The sequence below is a fragment of the Prionailurus viverrinus genome, chromosome B4, assembly GCF_022837055.1.
Source record: "Prionailurus viverrinus isolate Anna chromosome B4, UM_Priviv_1.0, whole genome shotgun sequence".
In the NCBI taxonomy this organism is placed as follows: domain Eukaryota; kingdom Metazoa; phylum Chordata; class Mammalia; order Carnivora; family Felidae; genus Prionailurus; species Prionailurus viverrinus.
In genome coordinates this window covers 88,784,449-88,811,061 of record NC_062567.1, presented here as the reverse complement: position 1 = coordinate 88,811,061, position 26,613 = coordinate 88,784,449, and the positions used below count along the sequence as shown (strand labels likewise).

Sequence of the window (26,613 nt, the reverse complement as noted above, 5' to 3'; positions counted from 1 at the left end):
GGAGATCAGTTGTCATTGCAGTGTGTCAGACAAGAAATGGTGGTGACTTGGGCCAGGATGATGAAGGTGTAGGTATTGGAAAATGGGCAAGTTTTGAAGAAAGACCTCAAAGAACCCGCTGAGAAATTAGATGGGGAATGTGAGAAGAAAAGATGTGTCTAGGATGAGTCAAAGGTTTCTGCTCTTCATTGGATAAACAGCGGTGCCATTTACTGAGACAGAGAGCCACTGAGGAAGAACTAAATCAGCAGGAGGGGGAGTAGAGAACTCAAAGGAGAGGAGAGGCCAGTGGAGATAGAAATTTTAGAGTCAGCAGTTGTATTTACATCCCTGGGGATGAGTGATGGCATTTAGGTGGTGCAGATAGGTTAAGGTGGGGTCCAAGGCCTGAGGCTACAGCACACCAGCCTTCAGAGGTCAGTAGTGAAGGGAGTTTCCACAGAAGACATGGAGAAACAGACGCGGTAAGAGGAGAACCAGGCAAATACGCTGTCCTGGAATCCAAGCCAAGAACACCATGTCCCTGAGGGGGAAGAAACAAACTGGGCCAAATATTGATGAAAAGGTGAATAAGATGATGGCTGAGAATTGACCGTAAGATTCCTCAAGAAGAAAGTTTTTAGTGACTCTGACTGGTTTTCAGAAAACAGTATGAGCCAAAGGCCCATCTGAGTGGGTTGAGGTGAGAATAGGACTTAAGTAAACAAAGGCAGAGAATGTAGCCAATTCTGTCAGCCTTTCCAAAGAAGCTATCAAGAGGAGTAGAAGCATGGGACAGTAGCTGGAGAGAGCATACGGTCCTGGGAGTGCAGGGGCTCCTTTTTCAAAAACTATGGGAGAGGAAACTGCGCCTTTGTGTGCTGATGTGGTTGATCCAGTGGAGTGGGAGAAATTGACACAGGAGGGAGAAGGGATAAAAGCAAACACAAAGTCTTTGAAGAGGCTAGAGGGAGGCCATCAGCATGTAGTGGAGGTGTTAGCAGGAAGCAAGGCCAACAGAGTCCAAGGGCACAAAGGCAGGAGGATGGTTGATTTCCTGCTGAGAGGATGCGTGAGTCCTCTTCTGATGACTATTTTCTTAGTGAAAGAGGAGGGGAGGTCATCACAGAGAGTAAGGAAGGGAAAGGAATGCTATAGGCTGGTAGAGAGAGGAGGTGTCATTTCAAAGCTTGGGGGGGAGTGGATTGCCTAGGGCAATTTCCAAGGATTACCATGCAGTCCTGTAGATCTCCAACCAAACAGAACCTTCTCTCTTACAAACCCTGCCTCCTCAAATCAAAACAGGCTAAAATGAACTTACCCACCTAATGCTGATACCCCCTGTTGCCAGTTTATAGTCTATTTCCCCCAGGGAGCTCTCCTCCAACTTCTTCCTTCCAGGATCATTTCTTTTGATGAACACCCAGAGCATTATGTGTTCTTATTAAACTTTTTGGCAGTTTAGCTCGTCCTGTTTCAAGCTGCTCTGCAATTATTTTTCTGGATTCCAGACTTATCTCTAATTTGAGATTAGAGCCCCTTAGATTCAAGAAAATGTTTCTTTATTAAAATTGCCTCCGCACTGTTTTGCCCAGCAGGATTCATAGCTCAGTGGAGTCCATGTGGGTTGTGTGAAAGACTCCTTGCATCACTTACCTTAGGATCTGATCGCCATTATACATCAAACATTACAAAATAATGAGATGCGGTGATGAGTACAGCTCATTATACTCTTACTGCTGTTTCTCTAATAAACACTTAGACCTACCACACTCACTTGTATGTGCGCGCGCGCGCACACACACACAAACACACACACACACACACACACCTTTTTTTCTCTTTTCCTCTTTCAATATAGGAAACTAATTTCTGCTCCAATATTTATAGAAACAGGAAACTTACTATCTTAAAAGGTAGACCCACTTTTTTATATCTCTACTTGTTAGGAAGTATTGCTTATGCCAACGAACTGAAGTTTCCCACCTCGTACCTCTCCCCATTGGCTCTTCCAATTCTCCCGAACATCCTCAGGTTTTCAAGTATGTTCACGCACCTGGTCATCTCTCCTTTGAGTTGGTGTTGTTTGACCAGGGAAAGCATGTTCGTTCCTCCAGCCCTGTCTTCTGTGACGTGTTTGCCACACCCTGGTAGTCTTTCTCACGTTTGTCAATGCCCTTTACCATTTGTGGCCCAAACTGAACCTTCTCAAGCTGAAGAGAACAGAGTGTAAGAAAATCATTCCCTCCCCGATCTGGATACTGTACTGGATTAATGTAGATTAAGATTGTATTTTTAAATGAAATAGTGATGTTTGTTTATACTGAACTTGCAATTGTTCTCATAAACTGACCCTATGAGTTAGGCTTTCTCCCTTGAGAAGCAGCACTCTGTGTAATGCAAGGCAACACTGTACCCTTCATTCAGTTGTCTGTACATTTACTTCTATTACATTCAGCTAGTAAGATTTGAGAAGAGGAGCGTAGGAAGGGTACTAACAATTGTTGGGCATCTATCATGTACCAGTCTTATTCATTCAAAACAGATAGCTCATTATCTCGATTTTACAGAGGAAGAAATTAAGGCTCACAGAGGCTTAAGTGACTTGCCCAAGTTTATCCAACAACAAAGCGGGTATTTGAACATAAAATTACCTTAATCCAGGGCCCCTCATCTTTCAGGTACATACGCAGCTCTCAAATGATTCAGCTCATCTTTGCAACATGATGCAAATAGTCTCTCTTCCTGCTCATCACATATATTTACCACTCTTCTTAGCAGTGAATTAACCACAAATTTGATAAAGCATCTAACAATGTTAAAATTCGGGGGCATAGCAGTACCACGGACAGAACTCTGAAACACCCCACCAGAAACTTTGACCTTCCCCCATTAATACTGATTTGCAGGCTTCGGGTAACCTGTTCAGTGAGCTTCAAAACCGCAGGCTTTGAGTTCACAGTACTCTGTTCTGTCCACAGGTGATCATGAGAGATCTTTCTCAAAGCCCACTGACAGGCTCAAGTATGTATTTACATTATATTATTTTTTTAATTTTTTAATGTTTTTATTTATTTTTGAGACAGAGAGAGACAGAGAATGAGCAGGGGAGGGCCAGAGAGAGAGAGTGAGACACAGAATCCAAAGCAGGCTCCAGGCTCTGAGCTGTCAGCACAGAGCCTGATGCGGGGCTCGAATTCATGGACTGTGAGACCATGACCTGAGCCGAAGTCGGACACCCAACCGACTGAGCCACCCAGGTGCCCCTACATTATATTATTTTTATGTATATATGTTGATTTGTATGCCTCACTTTTCAGTGGTGTAGTAACCCTTTCTAAAATTTTGCTAGGACATCCCTTAATCCTAGACGTCTATGATTTCCAGAGCTCTTCAGTGTAGGAATTGAGATGCTCACTCGTTCCTAGTCTTTTTGGCATATCTTTGATTTTTATCTTCATTTCATTATCACATCTGCACATTCTTTCAATTCTGGGGGAGGTAATATATCTGACTCTATGAAGCTGCTTAGAATATATTTTTAAAAGCTAAGGAATTGTTTTAATATCACTTCACCCACCTTTGGCATAAGTTTTCTCGTACATTAATTTTAAATTCGATCTTTTTTAGTTTAAGACCATTCTAGAAGCCGCTGGAGATGCATCATTGGAATTGAGTAGCTCAGCATTTCACCATGCCAAAAGTAACATTAGACCAGCTTCTACCAGCAGTAGACTTCTTCCCCATGTTCTTGTTCTGGCCTGGAGAACTTGGAAAAATTCTTCTAGTTTGTCCGTAACACCTCCTATAGTTCTCACATGATAAAATTGTCCGTATTACAAAAAGCATATCCAAGAACTATTCTTTCTAGAAGCCCACATGAAGGTGGTAGTAATTCTGGTGGCAAGAACCCTTCTTCTGCTCTCAGGAGCAAAAAACAAATGGGAAAGATATTAGGAGTTTACAAAAACAAAAAAAAAAAAGGAAATGGCAAATACTTAAGTTATATACAGTGCCAACAGGATACAGGAAAATAGAATTATATATTGTTGGTAGGAGTATAAATTTCTTAGAAGACACATTGGTAGCATCAATCAAAATGTTTAAAAATATATCTGGGGTGCCTGGGTGGCTCAGTCAGTTAAGTGTCCAACTCTTCATTTTGGCTCAGATCATGACCTCACAGTTCATGGGATCAAGCCCTGTCAGGCTCCACATTGACAGTACAGAGCCCTTTTGGGATTCTGTCTCTCCTTCTCTCTCTGCCCGCCCCCTGCTTGTGCTCTTTCTTTCAAAATTAATAAACATTTAAAAAACTAAAAATATATATCCACTTTTCCCACCATTTCTGGGAATATATCCTACAGCAATCCTCATCTTTGTGCACAAATATGTAACCATAAAGTTGCCTACCTATAAGATGTGGTAAAGAAATGCTTTGAAAAAATGTCAGTGGCCTCCCAACAACCACTGTCACTATCACTCACTGCCTTTGAGATAGAGAATCATTAGCATTGGAGGAGGGTGACTCTGGGGATAGTAAGGGACCTCTCCCATTGTGCACAAATATGTAACCATAAAGTTGCCTACCTATAAGATGTGGTAAAGAAATGCTTTGAAAAAATGTCAGTGGCCTCCCAACAACCACTGTCACTATCACTCACTGCCTTTGAGATAGAGAATCATTAGCATTGGAGGAGGGTGACTCTGGGGATAGTAAGGGACCTCTCCCAATTCTGATGCCTCACTGTTGAAAAGTGGGAACTGAGACTCCCTTCAGTCAGCAATGAGTGGACAGGTGATGTGTGGTTGAAAATGGGCAGGACTGGAAATAATGAATAGCAAATCAGTATGTACAGAGATGTTCACTGAAGCGTTGCTTATAGTGAAATATTGGAAACAACCTAAAATACCTATCAATTAAAGAATGGTCAAACAAATTAGGGCATAGCCATTCTAAGAAAAATTACAAAACTGCTAAAAATATGAAGTAGACCTATGGGCCATATCATGAAAAGATCTCCAAGATATAGTGTTATGTTGAAAACAGAAAGTTATGGTGTTGATTATTCCAGTTTAGGTTAAATGTTAGTGTCTGAAAAGAGAATGGAAGTTTCGGCATAAATGTTGACAGTGGTCTCCTTTGAGATGAAAGGAGGAATAGAAGGCACCCTCACTCAGGCTTTGCTCCATATGCTTATGTATCACTTGACTCTTATGCTAGAATATGTAATAACCTGGGTAATTGTTGTAAGTACTGTAATGACAAGCATTGTGTGGATTACAGCTACCTACAGAACGATATCTGGGTAGGCACACCAGACCCAACCCTGCAGATGGAGAAGAGAAGGAGGGATCTCTGAAAGATGACACTGCAGAGTCAAGAACCTTCTAAGTATTTATACATGTGTCAAGGAGACCATCGGCAAAAGAGAACAACAAAAATGTGAGGTTGTCACCATTCATATAAGTAGGAGAAAATCGAAGATATGAAACAAAAATGATCACTAGTTTCAAATATTTTATCCCTGTAGAAAAGGGGTCAATGTGTTCTTCATGATCTCAGAGGCATAACTGGAGCTCCTATGTTGGAGGTCACCAACCAGCATCACCCCGTTGGCTCAGGGAAGCCTATAGACACATTTCTTCAGCCAGCAAATACCATGAGGCAATGACTGTTGCTCTTCAGTGTATTTCATGCCCACACCACACCCTCCCACCCAGGTTGCCACAGCCTGTTTCATTCATTTATTGCATCTAGTTAGCACCTGCATTTGGAGTTTTGACCTCTTCTATGAGGATAAGTTACAGGAAATCAGATTCGGAAGCAACTTAAGGTAGAGCGTAAGTTTAGAAAAGCAATATACATTGCTGATTAGGAACACAGGCTCTGGAGTTCACCTGTCCTTTTAAGTTCCAGCCCTGCCACCTACTGCTATGTGGACTTTGCCAGGTTATTTAAGTGTCATGCTTATGTATCAGTTTTCCCATTGTATGAAATGGGAGAGTAATGAAGACTAACAAAGTTAATGCATAGAGAGCGTCTATATTGGTTTTTTATTGCTAGGTAACAGTATTACCACAGACTTAGCAGCTTAAAATTTTCTGTGGGTCAGTGGGACTCCTGGGTGGCTCAGTCAGTTAGGTGTCTGACACTTGGTTTCAGCTCAGGTTACATGGTTTGTGAGACTGAGCCCTGCATCAAGCTCTGTGCTAATAGTGTGGAGCCTGCTTGGGATTCTCTGTCTCCCTCTCTCTCTCTGCCCCTTCTTCTCTCTCTCTCTCTCTCTCTCTCTCTCTCTCTCTCTCTCTCTGAAGAATAAAGAAACATTTTAAATTTTTTATGTGGGTCGATAATCTAGGTACAGCTTCTTTGGTCTTCTCATAAAGCTGCAATCGAGGTGTCAGCCAGGGCTGCAGTCTCATATGGGACTCGACTGGGGAAGGATCTGCTTCCAAACTCACTCAGGGTGTTGGCTGAATTCCATTCAAGGCTTCAGTTTCTTGCTGGCTATCAGCCAAAGGCCACCTTCAGCCCCAACATGGCTCTCTGCTTCCTCAAAGCTCATAAGGGTACGAAAGCCTCCAGGTAGATGGGCACTAGTCTTACGTACAAAATCACGTACGTGTAATAGCATACATGCTGGCACCTTTGCCATATTCTACTGGTTAGGTACGAGTCGTAGGTCACATGCACATTCAGGAAAAGGAGCAACACAAGGGCTCATGATCAGGAGTTAGGGATCATAGAGGACCACCCTGTAATCTGTCTGCCACAGCATACTAAATTAAGCTTAGTCCCTATAAGGTCTTTGATAAATGTAGTGTTTACTCACTCATTGAAACTGTCTGAAGAAGACATGGTAGCTTTCTGAGAAGATTAGTTTCTCACACTGGGAGTATTCAGACAGGTGCTCGATGCTGATTATAGGCACATAGTGAAGATAACCAAATGGATGTCGGTCTTTAACTTGCAGATCATCTGTGATGTAATTCAGTCACCAGGCAAGGTGAAGAACGGCCCTCCTCCTTCATGGTCTCCTCCAGCATCTTCCTGGGTTCATTGCTGCTTTTGTTTTTACATGCTAGCTTTTTCATTTTTACTTGTCTTCACCTGTATACAAATGGGAACTAGAGCATCCTGTATAATTTTCTCTGGGAATTCTGAGTGGCTTTGGTCCCTCTTCAACAGTCAATCTTTAGGAATGGGGTAGGGAGAAGAGAAAGAAATATATTTTACCTTTACTAAGATTGGTAGACTCTCAGGCCCTATATTCAGCTTCTCTCAAAGCTCCGAACAGGTTTGTATACCTATACTTCACAGTAAAGGCTGTATAACATTCCTGGGTGTTTCCCAGAAGAGAGAAAGATGACAGATTGGATTTCCAGGTTCTCTCTAGATCTTGCTGCTGACAAACAAGGGTTTCGACTTGTCTGATTCACTCCCCAGCTCAGTCACATGCCTCTGTTCTTTGTATAGAAGGCTTGTTAAATGTGAACGTCCCACGTGGTAGCCCAGCTTTGGAAGAGAAAAGATAAGGCAGTTCCACTGTGGTAGCACATAATTCAGAAATGTGTGTTTTGTTTTGTTTTTTATGCCTGAGAGGTTACTGATCTAAGACATATAGAGCCTTTCATGTTGATTTCATTAGTGCATCTACCAATCCTATTTCTGCACCGAGTCTCTGAAGAATGAAATGACTGAAGTATCATATGTGCCATACATGCAGACATCCAAACACACCCCGAGTCATGTACACACCAGCTCTTGACCCTGTTGTGATGGGGAGAGTGGATGGGAGTGATTGAGGCACTCTCCAGCCATGCTAGTAACTAAATATTAGAAATACGATAACCATAAAGCATCCCTGTTATTTCCTTAATTTAAGCAATTTCCCAGTAGAGTGTTGAGGCGCTAATTGCTTCTGCACTTCTTTAGTTGACAGATATGTCCTTTTTCACCTGGGTAAGAGAAGCAATTATTGTAATGCTCTCCTGGGCTTGGTGAGATATTCTTTAATGGATTTTAAAGGCGTTGGTAGGGCACTGTGCTTTTAAAAAGAAACTGTCCTTTGCTCTGTTCATACTTGATAACATGGGTGGGTATTGTATGCAGACCACATGATGAATCTGTTAAAGGAAAGTATGCAATGGGGCAAAACAGAGGCTCATAATATTTTTTTAGGAAATATGTATCCAGATTTCAGACATGAGAAAAACACATTCGTATGTGTGTGTATGTATCACTGGTTGAACAAAAATTAAACAACCCCAAAAGAGTAGGCCTTTCCTTTAGATATTCAGCAGGGCATATTTCTCAAGGATTTTAACACAAGGTTGTTATTTTCTGGAACCGGTGTGGCCTTCCAGATGAGGAGTTGGCAGGTCCCTAACTCAATACAAACCAGTGAGTGTTCTTTCACCTGTCAGGTGAAAGTGACTTTCACACTCTTTGAACTACAGTTTGTTTTACTGTTTCATACTTACATTCAAGAAGAAAAAGAAGAATAGTCTTAGCACGTTTTTGTTAGAATTTGGAACTTTTTTTGCCACGTGTCACTTTGGCACCTCGTCAAGCCAAGACAGCACAAGTGAACCAAAGCGATGTAGTAGAAAGAAGGGAATTTAAGGTTAGAGCACCTGGTTTTAAGTTCTAGCAAATGATTTGCCTGATAGGGTATCCTTAGGCCAGTCACCTAATCTTGGAAGGCTTCTGTGTTTTCATCCCTAAGACCCTAGGTTTCCGTGAGAATCAAATGAGAAAATGTGTGCGCCTCTATGAGGCAACCCTTAGGTGCTATTTGGATGTGAGGTGGTGTTATCCTAGGAAGACCTAGGTTTTTTGGCACCTGAAGCTTGTGCAGTTCGAGGGGAGACAACTCTAAGGAAAAGAATCCAAAACTATCCTTTTCAAATTTTACACAACCATGCAACCATGGGAACTCAAGGAACCAACTGCAGATATGTTTCAAGCAGTTGTTTCCTAATTAGCCCCGGGCGAGAACCCTTCCCCTTTGTCTTGCTAATTATTCCTAGTCATACTGGTTATGATTTTTCATTGTGTAGGGTCTGAATTTCTTACTAGAATATAAATTCTTTGAGGGCAGGGACCAAGTCAGTCTTGTTTATTGCTAGAAGGCAAGGTGCCTAGCATTTAGCAAATTGTCAATAAATATGCAATGGAAGGATGGAGGGAGGGAGAGTGGGAGGGATAGACAGGACTAAAACATTTCATATTCGGAGTGAAGCTACAAGGCAGTTGGGTGAGGTTGTGTTCCCTACGGTGATTGAGGTACTAATACAAAGGACTGAACAGAGAAGAAACAATAATGACTCTGGTTTGTCTGTTCATTCCCTGCTGCTCACCCTAACGGGAAGCCTTTTCCTTTGGGACAAGAATATAGTTGTTTCCCACGTGGGGCAGAAGAAAGAGTTGGACCAGGAGGGGGGCTAGGAGAGCAGTCTGTTGTCCTTGTCAGAGTGGAGGAAGCCGAAGGTAGGATGTGGGAGCTGTCCTTGATGTGGGCAGCACAGCCTCCTTGTGTTCTGAATTGCAGTGAGGTCTCAAGAGGGTTCCAGTAAAACTCAAATTCACTGCAGCCCTGCTTCCTAGCTTCTCCATGGAGAGTCTACGGGGCTCCCTTGATGCCTTGCTTCTTGGTTATCTGCAGTGAGTGCACTATTAGTTTTCCATCTGGTCCTTTATTTGAAATGGATCAAGTCTTATAAAACCAAAGAAAGCCAAATAAGTGCCTATGCCATCTGTAACAAAATGAGAGGGACTGATTCACTGGCTTGCTGTTATTCTGGTGGCTTGGTGTCTGCCTCAGGATGACCTTATTTTTCAGCCCTTTTCTCAGCAGTATTTCATTACCTTCTTGTATCCATCGTTTATCAATTACTTTATGATGAGTCTGAGCATTTCTAGCATTCAGTTATATGAGGAGGCAATTGTCGTGTACCGAAAACAGATACAAAGTTCTGCATAACAAACTAATTTTCAAATTTCCGTTTCCTAATCTATAAAATCTATAAAATCCTATCCTCTTCACAGAGTTGTACTAAAGGTTAAATGAGATCGTGGATATGAGAACATTTTGAAAAGTATTAGCTGCTTTAAAAGGATGGATAATCTTAGAAGGTGTCAGAAATATTTTCGTATTTTAATTTCACTATGCAGTCAGGTTGTCTAGCTCGTGCTGGACTCGTGGGTACGGAGGTATCCATGGAAGGAGGAGGCCACGCAAGCGTAGCTCTAAGTCCCACTTTGCCCTGATTATTTAAGAAGTCTAATTTCTTGTCAAAGTTTTATCATCCGTCCATTTCCTTTTCACACTGTATGAGACCCCAGTTGTCTTTGAAGCAGCTACAGTGCCTAAGCAGCGTTCAGCATCCCCATCCTGGGCATTGACTAAGCTACCTAACCCATTTATGACTAGCTCTCGCTAGCTGCCCGTGCAGCCTCACCTGACATCTGTCTGTCTCAGATGTCCTTCCTTCCCAGCATGCTTCTGTCTTGCCACCCCTCAGCTGGACAAGACCTATCTCTCATACCTTTTGTTCAGCTAGACTCCCAGACAAGGCCAACTGGTCACTCTAAGCCAATCCTACACAGTAGCTCTGGCTTTTTATATCTAAACAGCTATGCAACATAAAACACTGGTCAAAAGGACGTCTAGAAAGACACGCAAAAACCCAGCCATACCTTATTAATCTGCTAAGCAATTTTTGGTACCTCTATATCTCCAACTATAAGATGGAAATGATAGTAATATCACAAGAAAATCACCTGCAGGATGAACTTCAACCTCCAACTACACATCTGTAACCTGCAGGAAGCTTTCCTAGGAGCACACGTTGAACTGTTATTGCTCCGGCTCCCAGGCCATTCTGTGGACCAAAAACACTTAATTGAAATAATTAGTGTAGACATTCACCCCTTAGACATGTAGAATGTGAGCTGCAGAAAGGTGAAGGCGGTGATTATTGGTCGTTGAAATGCCAGCACAGTCTGGCAATAGTGGATGCTCAAAAATATTTTTGAACCAAAGTGGCCCACAAGTAGCTACAAGAATGCAGTTAACTTCTCTAGGAAACCAGTGAAAATCAAGGTAATTTCAAAATTAGCTGCGCCAGTCGTTTAACTTGTAGAATCCAGTTTTCCACTGTGTCAACAACTTTGAAAATGTGATGACAACCGCCTACAAGTAAAAAGTCACAGATGGAGAGTTTTTCCCAAAGAAAAACTGCCAGGAGCTCTTAAGACAAGGCCATTTACCGCATCTCCTGCACAGTCCCTCTTGCTGGTCCTTATGGATTCTCAGATATAAATGTCTACCACATAGGCCAGCCTGCTCAGGAAGAGAGGAAGTTTCACTGACGTGAGTCACTTCCTGTTTTTGGTATTTTGCATATGGTTTCATTTCAATTATTAAATGACCACAAAGGAACATATGAATGATAGGTTTGGGCATTATGTGCTATTTCATGACCCCTCCCTGATATGTGCACAGATTGTGAAATATCAGCCTAGCAGATATTCTGTGATTTTCCTGTGGCTCAAATATGATGCAACTTAAGATCCTTATGGTCTCTTGAGTACAGGAATGTGGTCCAGAGTGATGTGCCCATGAATTCCCCTAAAATTGTATACCAATTTTTTTCTTTTTTTTTTTAGTGTTTATTCATTTTTGAGGCACGGAGGGGCAGAGAGAGACAGGGACAGAGGATTTGAAGCAGGCTTTTCGCTGGTAGGCTGACAGCAGCAAGCCTGATGTGGGGCTTGAACTCTCAAACCGTGAGATCGTGACCTGAGCCAAAGTTGGACTTTCAACTGACTGAGCCACTCAGGTGCCCTAAGCAAAACTTTTCTGGGGAGGAGGCCCATGGATTTCACTAGATTCTCAAAGGAATATATGACTTAACAAATGGTTAAATACCACTGCTAATTATCTTGTCTTCTATTCATAGCAATCAAAATACAGTAGAAGATTGGTAATCTGCATACCTGGAATTTTTTTATATCCTACTAATAACAACAATAGTAGTAATACTATGACTAACATGTGTATTGAACACTAAATATGTGGCAGGTACTATATTAAATATAATAATTATTATTAATATAATGCATATTAGGTCATGTGTGACATACTATATTTGTGCCAGTTTCTATAATAAAGTAATATCATAAATTCCTTATAAGAATTTTATCACAATTTTCACAACACCCTAAGGGTAAGTACTCTTATTACCCCTATTTTAGAGATAAGGAAGCTAAGACCCAGAAAAATTCAATAATTTGTTAATAAGTTGCAACACTGGGAAACTTAGTAACACATTTTGACAAACCATTGATTTTGAAGAAGTGGGAACTGAAAGAATTCTAGTTCTGCCATATTTTAAAATCAAGGATATTTTTTTCTTGATGCTTTAGGAGACATGTGGCATCTGAATCAGTTATACCAGAATCCACATCTCAGCTGTATCTATTTTTAAATCCTGATCTATTCATCACATAATTTCAAGGGGCTCAGATTTTTATATTCGGTACTACATATTTATATATTCTCTTTCTCTCAAGGTGCTCTAAGAAACATACAGATATTAATCCAGCTGTCCCCATCACTGTGTAAGATAAATACCAATCATAATTTTGTTTCACATGAGTATTTGTGCTGGGTCATATTTATGTGCCGTACATCCCTGTCACTAATCTAACTTATGCTCAGATTCCCAGGGGATGAAAGAAATGCTGGTACATCCTTCATGTCACCACACAGAGGTGGAAAGTGCCAGAAGACCTTTCTCTGCAAGTCTGGGTGGCAGGAACCGAGACTGAAAATGCAGCCATTCATCACAGAAACCCAGCTTTGATCCCAGCAGCTTTGCTGAACCAGGGGTTGTTAGGAGGAAACTTGAAATGAGTATTGGAAAAAGCATCTGCTTACTTCCTGAGGGGGATAAACTTCCAAGTGGCACCGCTAAAAGTAATATATAGATAAAACTGTAGTGTGAGCAATAATATCCTCTCCAGAAGCAATACATAGATATAGCTGTGGTATTATGGTGTGGGCCTCAATCCACCTTATTAAAGAAATGGTTAAATAAATAAATAAATAAATAAATAAATAATAGTGATGATGATCAACCATGTAAGCTTAGGGAAATAACCCTGTCTACTCCTGTTCGAATTCTGCTCCTTTCTCATTTTGCTTCTGCCCTATCCAGCAATAATTCTGTTTGCTACAAGCCAGTGCTCATTGCCTGGTCATCATCCCTCTGTTGGGATTGGGGGATTCATTCATTCATTCATTCATTCATTCATTCAGCAGTTACCAGGAAGTACCTACTAATGTGCCAGGCACCATTCTAAGCACTGGACATACAGAGGAGGAAAAACACTGTCGCTGTCATTAGCATTTGGAAATTTATGACTCGTTGCATAGAGTTTTCATCAATAGTATTTCCATTTCACTGTTTATGATCTCTTTTTAAAATTCAACGTAGCTAATAGAACTGTGAGAAGTAAAGGGGTTTGCCAATGCTTATCTTGCTGGATGTGCCTATGGTGGTTGCTTTTAAAATGCCCTTTCTATTTTTATGTTACAGCTATAGGGTGGGGGTCTTACAGACTACCCGCTTTGCTTAAAGTATGATGAAAACTATACTAACACTAGGTGTTTCCCTGATATTTAAATCACATTTTACTTCTCTCTCTGTGGCATGATATCATGTGACTACCCCCTCTCCGATGAGGCACAACACAAACTTTGTCTCATTTTCCAGATTCCCCTTCTTATGGACAGACATCAATATCCCACCAAAAAAGTTGGAATCCTTGAGGTCCTCTTGTTCCTCACAGATCCTTGCTCCCCACACACTGATTTGTCTCCCACTCAGGGCAGTTCTTCCTCAATATATCTGGAGCCCGTGCCATCCAAACAGCTACGGATGGATTTCAGTCTCTCAGGTGTTTCCTACCTGTTTCTAAAAACCCACCCCACCTTTATTGTTTTGGCATCTGTCTACACTCCAATTCTTAGCCTCCCTGATACTTAGGTGCAGACACGAAACAAGTTCTTGCCACTGGACTATGAACAGAAGTAGGCCATTTTGGCTTTTAAGAAAGCCCTTTTGCCCCTTAAACCGGGTGAATGGAGACAAGATAAAGTCCTAGGTCACGAGTTTCTAAACTTTCTCCATTGACAGCCCTTAGTGCCTCGGTAATTTTTTCATAGCGGCTCTAGGTGAAATGAAATATCAATAGTTCCATTTATTAGGTAGTGACGTCCAAATGGTATAGTACATATTGCATCCTAACCACTTAATAGACATTTGAAAAACAATACGTATAAACTGGAAGAACCAGAATACTTAGTAGTGGTACGTGTGTGGTTACTGGGCATCGCATAGCTTCTCAAACTTCCAAATCAAATTAAAGAGTGGCAGCCTCATTTCCTGTTCCACATTGATTTTCACGTGGAACTCCCTTTTTCTAAAACCCAAAACCTAACTTTGGAAAGATAGGACATCAACAAAAGCGATATAATATGAGCCAATGTTGAGCAACACTGCTGGCAGCCGGTACATAGTGTTGTGTCTGAAAGATGTCAAGCATGGCTCTATGCTCCTCAGAAATTGACAATAATCCATGGTGCTCCTGTGAGTTCACTAGGGAACCTTGAGGCACCTTAGTGCGCAGTTTGGAAACCAGAGCCCTAGAAGATGACAGAGTCATAAAATTGAAAAGAGCGGAGATCCCTGAACCATCACGTGGAGAGGAGCTGACTAAGGATCAGGAACACCCACCTTAGACTGGCGTATGAGTCTCTGTTGTGGTCGAGCAATTACTCATTTTTCATTTTGTTGACACAGCAAAGCCTAACTTAATTAATGTATCACTGAGGTGGCTTCTAGTGGTTCTCCTTGACTCAAATCTAGTGACTTTTTCCCCGGTGCTTCATGCCATCATTTCCAAGTCTACTGCTTCACAGTAAATAACAGGCTTACCTTTCCTAGAACGTAAATCTGAACACTTCCTTTGTTTGCTTCCCAGTCTGTTTTCTACCAATTTTCCTCATGCACCGAACCCTAAATCAGTGTCTCTTAATCTCGAATACATGTTAGAATCACCTGGGAGCTTTAAAAAAAAAAATGCCTATGTCCAGTTCCCCACCTGCAAGGATTTGCATCCAATTGAAATGGACCAATTCCTTGAAAAGCACAAATGACCACAACTCATCACAATACGACATAGTTAATTTAAATAGTCCCGTAACTATTAAGGAAATTTAGTTTGTAATTTAAAACGTCCAAAAAGAAAAATGTTCAGATTTAAATGGCTTCCTTGGAAAATTATACCAAATGTTTAAAAAAATAAACATCAATTCCACATAAACTCTTCCATAAAATAGGAAAGAAAGAAATGTATTCCAATTCATGTTATGAAGCTAGCATTATTATCCTGATACCAAAACCAAAGATAGTACAGAAATAAAATTACACACTATATCTCTCATGAATATAGATGCAAAATAAATCCTTACCAAAATATTAGTAGTAGAATCCATCAATACATAAAATGAATTGTATATAATTAGCAAGTGAGATTTATTTCAGGGTTGCAATATTGGTTTAATATTAGAGAATCAGTGCAATCCAGTGCATTATCACATTAAAGAAGAAAAATCACATGATCAATTAATCAGTGCAAAAAAAATTGACAAAATTCCTACTCATCATGATAAAAACCCTCAGAAAAATAGGAATAGAGGGACACTTCCTCAACTTGACGAAGAGTATCTACGAAAACCCACAGCTAACATAATGCTTAATGATGAAATATTTAATGTCGTTCCCCTAAGATAGGGAAGAAGGAAGGATATCCACTCTCACTACTCCTATTCACCATTGTGCTGAAAGTGCTACCTCATGCTTTAGGTAGGAAAGGAAAATAAAAGGTATACAGTTTGAAAACAAATAAAATTGTCCTTTTTTGCAGATGACATGATGGGCTATACATAGAAAACCCTAAGGAATCCACAAAAACAAAAACAAAACAACAACAACAAAAACTCCTTGAACTGTGAAGTGAGTTCAGCAAGACTACAAGATACAAGATAAATATACAAAAATCAATTATTTATTTATTTATTTATTTATTTATTTATTTATTTTAATGTTTACTTATTTTTGAGACAGAGAGAGACAGAACATGAATGGGAGAGGGTCAGAGAGAGAGGGAGACACAGAATCCGAAACAGGCTCCAGGCTCTGAGCGGTCAGCACAGAACCCGACGCGGGGCTCGAAATCATGGACCGCGAGATCATGACCTGAGCTGAAGTCGGACGCTTAACCGACTGAGCCACCCAGGCGCCCCAAAAATCAATTACATATTTATATACTAGAAATGAACAGATGTACATCAAAATTAATAACAATATCATTTGCAGTTTTCCCCCCAACAAGGAAATAATTAGGTGTAAAACCAACAAAACATGTATAGGACTTGTATGCTGAAAACTACAAAATGCTGATGAATTAAATCAAGGAAGTTCTGCCTAATTGGAGAGACATAACATGCTCATGGATTAGAAGACTCAACATAGTAAAGATGTTTATTCTTTCCAAATTGACATACTGGCTTAAATACAAGTCCTTTCAAAATACCAGGAAAAATTTTGTAGATAAAGATAAGAGTATTCCAAAATTTATATGGAAAGGCAAAGGAACTAGACTAGCTAGAACAATAAAGTAGGAGGAATCAGCCTACCCAATTTCAAGACTTATTATATAGTTACAGTAATAAAGTCTGTGTGGTATCTGTGGAGGAATAAATACATCAGTAGAACAACATAAAGAATCCAGGAATTGACTTATTTTTGGAAAGATGCAAAAGCAATTCAGTGGAGTAAAGATAGCTTGTTCAACAAATGGTTACCGAAGCAATTGGCCATCTATAACCCTTTGCCCTCAAAAAATATATGAATCTTTGACTAAGTCTCACACTTTATGCAAAATTTAATTCAAAATGGCTCAAAGACTTAAATGTAAACCATAATATTATAGAACTTTTAGAAACTGTAGAAGAAGTATAGGAGAAAATGTTCAGGATCTAGGGCTCAGCCAAGAGTTCTTAGACTCACTAACAGCATGACCTGTAAAAGGAAAAATGAGTGATTGGACTTCATCAAAATTAAAAATGTTTGTTCTGCAGAAGACCTTATTAAAAGGATGAAAAGAAAGTCTAAGACTGGGAGAAAATATTTGCAAATCTCATAATCAACAAGGGGTTAGTATCTCGAATATATAAGCAACTCTCAAAACTCAACAGTAAAAAAGTGAACGATCTAATTAGAAAATGGGCAAAAGACATAAAGAGACATTTCACCAAAGCAAATATGCAGATGGAAAATAAGGACACACACACACAAAAATGTTCAACATTTCCCACTAGGGAAAGGACTCAAATTATGCAAAAATAAAAACCACAATTAGATATTACTGATACACCTATCTGCATAGCTAAAATAAAAAAACAGTCACAACATCAAGTACTGGACAGGATGTAGAAAAACTGATATTTCATACACTGCTGTCGGAAATATAAAATGGTATGGCTACCTTGGAAAACGACTTAGCCATTTTTTAGAAGATAAATGTACAACTAGCATATGACCCAGCAATTTTACTGGACATTCTCTGGACATTTATTCCAGAGAAATGAATAATTGTGTCCACACAAAAACCTGTGCCTGAATCTTTATAGCAGCTTTATTCACAATAGCCCTACCACACAAAAACCTGTGCCTGAATCTTTATAGAGCTTTATTCACAATAGCCCTACACTAGCAGCAACCAACACATCTTTCAAGAGTTAAATGGTTAAACAGACTGTGGTATATCTATGCCATGGACTCCTACTTGGCAATAAAAAGGAACCAACTATTGTTACGGTATGGAAAATTATACTGAATGTAGAAAGTCAACCACAAAGTGTTCATACTGTGGAATTAAATTGACTTAGCATTCTTTAAATGACAAAGTTATAAGCATAGAAAATAGGTCAAGGGTTGCCAGGGGTTAAGGAAGGTGTCCAGGGAGGAGAACAGTGGGTATGGCTATACCAGATAATATGAGGGAACTTGTGATACTGTATCTTGACTGCATCAATGTCAATAAACTGCTTGTGATATTGTATTACAGTTTTGCATGATGTTACCACAGGGGAGAACCAGACAAAGGGTCCAAGGGATCTCTCTATAGTATTTCTTAAACCTGCGTGAGAGTCTACGGTTACCTCAAAATTAAAAGTTTAATTTAAAACATTCCCATCAGGGGGTATTCTGATGATTTGTTCTCGGTTGATCCCAGGCATTGCTATTTGAAAAGCTCCCCAACTGATTCTACCACGCAGCCAGAATTGACAAAGTGCAAATTGAATTGATGGATCTCCTCTCCCCCGAACCCGTGTAATCACCTACCATTAACCGTTCCTGTGCCTCTAACACCTTCCCTCCTCCATTCGCTGAACTGAGGCTGTCTTCAGAATAGCTCAGGGATAATTCTTCCAGGGAGCCATTCAGAGCACTACCTGCTCAGCCTGATTAGGGGTCCTCCCAGGTTGCACCTTTATTTACTTTTGTCATAGCCTTTGTCACTCTTTGTTGTCATCATCATTTTTTGTTCCCCCACTTTCAGCAACTGTTGAAATTGTGCACTTTGTGATTCCCTGTTCATTTAGCCCCTAAAATTTAGGGACTTGCCAACAATTAGAGTTGACTCTCTTTTTCTGGTCTAAGCCTATTTTTCTTTTTTTAAACAAGCAATGAAGCAAAAATGTCCAGGCACCAAGAGTTTTACAGAACAAAATAAGATTCTTATGCCATACCTTTATTTCATGCAAACCAGTATTACAAAACTCTAAGACAGTCTAATGATGGGTTCTGAATGCCATATGGCTATGCTACTTCTTTTCTTTTTTCTTTGTCTTCCTTTCTCTCTTCCCTTCCGTCCCCTCCCCTCTTCTCTTCTCTTCTCTTCTCTTCTCTTCTCTTCTCTTCTCTTCTCTTCTTTCTCTTCTTCTCTTCTCTTTCCTTTGGTATAGCCAAGCAGATCCAGACTCTGACCAATGCCTGGGAGGCAGAGACGGAGGCTTTGTCAGACTTCGCACTCCAGGCTCACGCTTCTGGGGCATCTGGGGAGATACAATTAGTAATGTAACATCCAGTCACAACTCCATTAACTCATTCAGGTTGGCATCATGGGCGGGCTCTCTATATTCTTTCATAGCAACATTAAACAGGTCTACTTTGGGACCATAATTTTTCACAGAACCTTTACAAGGATGCATGTTCCATTTTTGCAATAGTATTAAATAGATCTTTTGTCCAAAAAATCTTATTGGCATTTTTATTGATATTGTGAACTTCATAGATTAATTTAGGGAGGATTGACATATTTTTGATATTAGATTATGCTACCCACCGGAGTATTAGTTCCTAGATGGCAAGGATTTTCTCTGTTTTATTTGGTTTCCAAACTTTTTTTCATTTTTGCTCAGTCTCCAAAGCCTAGAACAATGCCTGGCATATAGCAAGCACTCAGTTTTTTATTGAATGAATGAGTGGGATGCTTTTACATTTTTTCTGATCCTATGTTCCTCAGAAGTGCTTTTGAAGTTTTCTTCACATACATCTTGTAGGTTTTTCATTAAATTTTTTTTCATGTTTTATTTTTTTTGCTTATTGTCAACGGGTTTTTTTTCCCTCTGTGATAACTTCTAACTGGCTATTTGCTTATACAAAGGATATGGTTTTCGGCATATTAATTTTGTAACCAATTTTCTTATTTGCAAGAACTTCTCAAAATTCTCTTGTTTTCACCAGGCATCATTGTTACTTTTCTTAAAACTTTCTGGAGTTTAGCAATTAAGAGTATTGAATTATAAATCCAAGGAAAAACAGCAAACAACTAAATCCTACACTGGCAGTGTGATTCTCGTTGGTTATGTTGAGTGAGTACTCCTACAGAAGTAAACCTGCAATTTCTTTGCTAAGATCACTAAATCTGGTGATTAAGGAAGATGCCAAGTCCAGAACCGTCTCACTCCTTGCCAGCTGAGCATCATCTATTCCCTGTGCTGCTTACTAACTTGGGGATACTACTGTCTTCGCTACATTCTTCTTAATTCGGGGAGGGATGTTTGCAGTTTAAATCATGAAGAAATTGTCACGATGTATTGACTTGTCCAAGTTCCAGTGTTTCACTGCAGAGTGTTGTTAAGTAATCTTTGATAAATAAGTGAACTCATGCAAATGAATGCATCGTTCATCATTTCTCTTTACTATTACGTCATTATGTAAACATTAAACACCAAAAGATACATAAAATGATTGATTCATCTAATGCAGGGTGCAGGTTAGCAGAAAGTAAATTCCAGAAGCATGTTCCTCCCTCTTCTGACTGCTTCTTTTCTCCTGTTCCCTTCAAAACACCAGTAAAAGATTTCGTCAATCCTTGAGGGTCTAGAGATACCTACTTGGCAGTTAACATTCTTGTGATTCAGCGCATTTTCTTGCAGCAATATTTTGTCTTTACTCCTGAGTTTTGCCTAATTTAGATTCCTCCTTAGTCTGTTCTGCTCAGCTAATCCTGATCGATAAATACAGACAGATTAGACAGGAGACAAAATTGTGAAATAGATGTTGCATTTGGAACACTGAGTCTTCAGTCTCTATTGCAGCCAGGACCTTCTCTTCTATGCCCCTCTTAGCCCAAACCACACTCTGGCATGCTGGTCTGTGACTCCTTTGCCTCTGTGACTAGGCTGTAAGCATCTCTAACTTTTCTCGTCTTTTGAGTTTCATCGTCTGGCTCTTCGTAGGCACTCAGTAAATACTTGAATCAATGAATGTACAGATTACTCAATTAACTGGTACATCAGTATTTTCTTTCTTTCATGTTATTAAAACTGGCTCTTGGGGAAAGAATTGAAACATTTTAAAATTAAAGGGTAATTGTGGCGCCTGGGTGGCTCAGTTGGTTAAGCGTCTGACTTTGGCTCAGGTCATGATCTCATGGTTCGTGGGTTTGAGCCACATATCAGGCTCTGTGCTGATGGCTCAGAGCCTGGAACCTGCTTCGGATTCTGTGTCTCCCTCTCTCTCTGCCCCTCCCCCAATCGTGCTCTGTCTCTCTCAAAAAATAAATAAACATTAAAAAAAATTGTTTTCACTAGAGGGGAATTGACCAGTTCACAAGGAAACCCAGATGGGTTTATATTTTAACACAGATTAAATTAAAGGAATTAAGCTTTTTCTATGGGCTGCCTGGGTGGCTCTGTTGGTTAAGCGTCAGAGTCTTGGTTTCGGCTCAGGCCATGATCTCCTGGTTCGTGAGTTCAAGCCCTGCATCGAACCCCACGCTGACAGTGCAGAATTTGCTTGGGATTCTCACTCTCTCCCTCTCACTCTGCCCCTCCCCTGCTCCCCGCCCCCCCCCCCCAAATAAAGAAATAAACTTAAAAAACAAACAAACAGGAGTTAAGGTTTTTCTAGATTTTCAGGATTCAGCCAGAAGTCTGGTAAGGACCTCGGTTCCTTCTGGAGAAAACTACATTGTGCACATCCCATAAAGCTGCACCTGTGCACTGGTAGCCCATTTTATGCAGGAAGCATGTTCTTGAAAACCTGAGTAGAAATGAAAATTTTATTAGTTAAGATTTATTTCTACCTTGCCTGGTATTACTGTTTCATCATTGCTTCTTTGCACATTTCTGATTGACCTTTGAGATTTGACCTTGAGATGGGCCCTTAAAGAACTATGCTTCTAATTCTTCACGTACAGACCTATAACCAAATGCTCAAATGATCAACGTACACATTTAGACAAAATGCGAAGAGTTCTTTTGTTGGGCAGAATCGTTGAGCACATTATGTCTCTGTAATGTGAATGGTCCTCATCTGTTATGTAGTTCTCATTACTTTAATTACTTAACCTGATTTTTAAAATAATTTACACCTACCCTTCTGCCAAGAAGGACTTATAGCAGTTGTTAGGTTGACCTCTTTAAATACCAGTTGGGCCTATGTATGTTTTTATGGGACGTAGAAGGGGTTGTTTTATTCTGTTTTAAAAGGGCACAGGTTAAATGCACCCAACGATGGAATTTTGTTTCAAATGCGTCTGTTAAGTGATGTAAAAGGCCCTGTGCTTTTACGCACATGACAAGAATTTTGACTATTGAATTTCAATCATTATTTGGTCTCTCATACGAAATGTAATGAATGAAGCTGACAGCATTCACACTCTTCCTTGGCTTTTACTTTAAAAAGCAATAACAGCTCATGTATGCAGGGTCATGAGTCTGTCATGAAAAAGGGTGTATTTGCGTGCTAAGGTCACAGGACCTGGGAATCTTGAAAGCCCTGCCTGGAATGGTACTCAGTACATTGCTGAGGAAATCAGTGTCCTGCCCCCCTCGCATTCCTTCCTGGAGTACTCTGTTCTCCGTCCAAGATCCGATGAATGATCATTCCTTTTATTAACATGATTTGATTTTTTTCATCAGCTAGTGGGATAGTATACCAGCAGCAACAATTTAAGAACTTTTATGATAAGCATTGATATAGATTTTTGAAATGATAATTAACTCTGTTATGTGTAATTAAGGAAGGGGAAGAGGTAGGCCGATAACCTTTTTGGTTTCTTAACTTCGAAGAAGAAAGTCCATTCTTGCATTTTTAAAAAAAATTTTTTTTAATGTTTTTATTTATTTTTGAGACAGAGAGAGACAGATTATGGACAGGGGAGGGGCAGAGAAAGAGAGGGGGACACAGAATCTGAAGCAGGCTCCAGGCTCTGAGCCATCAGCACAGAGCCCGACGTGGGGCTCGAACTCACGGACTGTGAGATCATGACCTGAGCCGAAGTCGGACGCTTAACCGACTGAGCCACCCAGGCGCCCCCATTCTTGCATTTTAATATGAGACTCTTTGATGTCCTAGAAGTTGAGAACTCCCGAAATTCATAATGTGAGTCGGGAGGAATTAGAAAGCTTGAGTTTCCCGTCCCTACCCAGAAAGTGTGTATGCAGAGGGGGAATAATATAACAGAATTTGAAAACAGTGCTGATCAGAATTGACGTCTGGATAGGTAAATGTTGACTCGACTCATTTTTGCTTCTTTTTTTTTTTTAATTTTTTTTTCAACGTTTTTATTTATTTTTGGGACAGAGAGAGACAGAGCATGAACGGGGGAGGGGCAGAGAGAGAGGGAGACACAGAATCGGAAACAGGCTCCAGGCTCCGAGCCATCAGCCCAGAGCCCGATGCGGGGCTCGAACTCGCGGACCGCGAGATCGTGACCTGAGCTGAAGTCGGACGCTTAACCGACTGCGCCACCCAGGCGCCCCTGACTCATTTTTACTTCTGAAAGAAAGGGTATTCTTAAAGGTTTCTCACTTTCTGTTGTGCCTAAAATCAGAAGACTTGGGTTCCCTCTTGGTGTATAGACTTTGGATAAGATCTGTGAGATGAGGGATTTATGGCAGTTATCTGGAGTTTCTGAGGACCAACACCACCTTACCATATTGTGACACATTTTGGTAAGAAGTGATGTGAGTTGTTACGTGAAGCCATTGTACTTTGTTTTCTGAAAGATAGAAAACAATGGAGTCAGTAATATTTTTTGTTGAATCTGTAGAAAGCTCTCTTCTCTTGTGCCCATTGGCTTATTCAGCTGAAATGTACCAGGAACTTGAGGTCTGCTGCTGCATGATATGTATTACTATTTAAAATTATTTTGGAAGCCCTTGGGGTGGCTCAGTTGATTAAGCGTCCGACTCATGGTTTCGGCTCAGGTCATGGTCTCACGGTTTGTGATATCAAGCCGGGCATCGGGCTCTGTGCTGACGGTGTGGAGCCTGCTTGGGACTGTCTTTCTCCCCCCTCTCTCTGCTCCTACCCCATTCGCATGCTCTCTCTCTCCAAATAAATAAACGTCAATAAATAAATAAGTAGATTATTTTTTGTTGTATTATTATTTGAAATTCTGTTCTGGGCCCTTATGTTACAACTCTCTATTGTTCCCTTTGGAGTTACAAGGAGAGAAACCAGAGAAAGTCCCTTGAGGATGGCAGAAAACAAAGGGCAAATATCATTGTTTGTATCTAACCCATGTCAGACTCTTTGTTGTGAACCTTGAGTGGATTACCCCACTGGTACCCATTTTAATAACCTATAACGGGATATCTGCGTCGACTTCATCTGCACGCACATCTTTACGAGACACGCTGCAAACTGCAAGGGAAAAGAGGCCACAGACCTTTTCTCGTCCAAGAGAAAGTGGAAAGAATTTATGGGAAGGAGTCCCTTCACCATGCGCAACTGCGCCTCGCACTTCTCTCTTTAATAAGGCAAATGCTTTTCTCTTAACAGAGGAATTCAAGGGCTCCACCGTGGTTGAGCTGATGAAGAAGGAAGGCACTACCCTCGGGCTGACGGTATCGGGCGGAATTGACAAGGATGGCAAGCCACGCGTGTCTAACCTGCGGCAAGGGGGAATTGCTGCCAGGTAACTCCCTCTCGGGGAAACGTGGGAAAGGGAACACAGGGTGTGACTAATCCAAAAACCGAAGCTCCATCAGAAACGGTCACTAATAAATAAATGACAGCTGCCATCTGCCGGGCAGAAGCACACCCGGGCGTGTTTGTAGAAGCTTTTCTGGCCCGTGCCAAGTCACCGGGGAGCCGCCTGGCCCTCGTAAGACTTTAATTTTAAAACGTCTTTGTGGCTCCAGTCCCCAACTATGCCGCTGGACAGCAGACGGGCTGTAGTGGGACTGATGTGCTCCGATCATGTAAATGGAACAGATGGCCCGTATCATGCGTATGCAGGGAGCGCCCGTGCAGGGATGTGGTAAGCCTACAGGAGTAGGGAAACCCAGCTCTGAGTTCCTAAGTGACGATTTTGCTTGTCTCCCATCTTCTCTGCTTTTCTACTTGTGACATTTCCCTTTTCATCAAGACAAAGATGAGGTTTCCAAAAGGATAGGAAGCATAGATGGGAAGGTGTCGTTCTGTCCTCGTGCGATGGGCTGCAGACTGCACTCGCTCTTGCCAAAGGCAGAATGTCCTGCGTGCTGGGTCCAGGCGGGCTTGCCTTATAGACAGATTCAAAATTTACTTCAGATGCAATGGTCAGGTTTCGTTAAAAGTGAGGTTAATGTATCTTAAGTCCCGGACACCAATAGTCTTGTCCACGTAATCACAAAAATAGTTTGGGCCTTCTTAACCTTACAAAGGATCATCAAAAATAGTGATTACTTTTGGTGATCAACCCATCTGTACAATGTATAAGCTTAAGCCAACTGACTGCTTCATAATCTGAGGTACTGTTTATGAAATAGGCTGATGTCAACACAGGCACCGTCATCTCCTTTTTTCACGAGGGAAGAGATTTCTTTCCACACCGACAGCTTCCTTTATTTTATAACAGTCATGGCCAATCTCCGATGCTAGGGTCTCATATGTCTCCAGAACTTTCTCATAGGTAGGCCCTGTAGCACGGGTAAATAGGGCGAAGATCTTCAGTCGTATTGATGCTATAATTAAAAGTATTGTTGGTATGGTCAACTGTGGAGACTGCCCACATGTCCATCGATGGATGAATGGATAAAGAAGATGTGGTATATATCACAATGCAATGGAGTATTACTTGGCCATCAAAAAGAAGGAAATCTTTCCGATTGCAATGATGTGGATGGAGCGAGAGTGCATTATGCTGAGCAAAATAAGTTAATCAGAGAAAGACAAATACCATATGATTTCATTTATATGTGGACCTTAAGAAAGAAAACAGATGAACATATGGGAAGGGGCGGGGGAGGGGGGGAGAGAAGAGAGAGAAACAAACCACAAGAGACCCTTAATGGTAGAGAACAAACTGAGGGTTGATGGAGGGAGGTGTCTGGGGGATGGGCTAGACGGGGGATGGGCATTAAGGAGGGCGCTTGTGATGAGCACTGGGCGTTGTATGTAAGTGATGAATCACTGAATTCTACTCCTGAAACCAGTGTTGCACTGTCTGCTAACTAACTGGAATTCAAATAAAATTTGGAGAAATAAAAAAAAAAAAAAAGTAATGCTGTGCCGGTTATATTATCAATGACCAAATTAGTCATTGTTTAAGGCAATACCATTTTATAAGTAGTAAAAGAAAATAATTAAAGATAATAACTCTGCCCTAAGGGGGCTGATAATTTACTAGAGAAGATGGGTATGAACAACATGAAAAGTTTGGGAACAATAACAGCATTGCCACAACGTGAGCATCATCACAGAGCGTTGGGTGGTTACGTTGCCCAGTGAGTTAGTGAACCCGAGGGAGGAAGGACAGCATGGACCGCAGGCTGGCACAGATGAGGAAAGCTTGCGAAAGAGGAATGATTCAGGCCGGACTTAGGTAAAATAAATGCACACGTGTTTCTGTTTGGGGAGAAGGTATTATTGAAGGTCCTTATCCGTGACGCGAACTTTAAGTACTGTCTTTGGTCTCATTGCTTGCTCTTGCCTTAGAAGTAAAGTCTGCCTAAACCCCCAAAGTAGCCATGGTTCTTCTATGGTGTTGAA

The 26,613-nt window shown here is 40.8% G+C and overlaps 1 protein-coding gene across 9 annotated transcripts in view; it reads left to right on the top strand.

The window, feature by feature from the left end:
* Positions 1 to 26,613, top strand: part of GRIP1 (glutamate receptor interacting protein 1) — a 687,701-nt gene that overhangs the window by 505,207 nt on the left and 155,881 nt on the right. For all 9 annotated transcript variants that reach the window (XM_047866742.1, XM_047866738.1, XM_047866739.1 and 6 more), the window contains one exon: positions 24,421 to 24,556. In XM_047866742.1, coding sequence (XP_047722698.1) covers positions 24,421 to 24,556 — 136 coding nt within the window. The remainder of the gene's footprint in view (positions 1 to 24,420; positions 24,557 to 26,613) is intronic.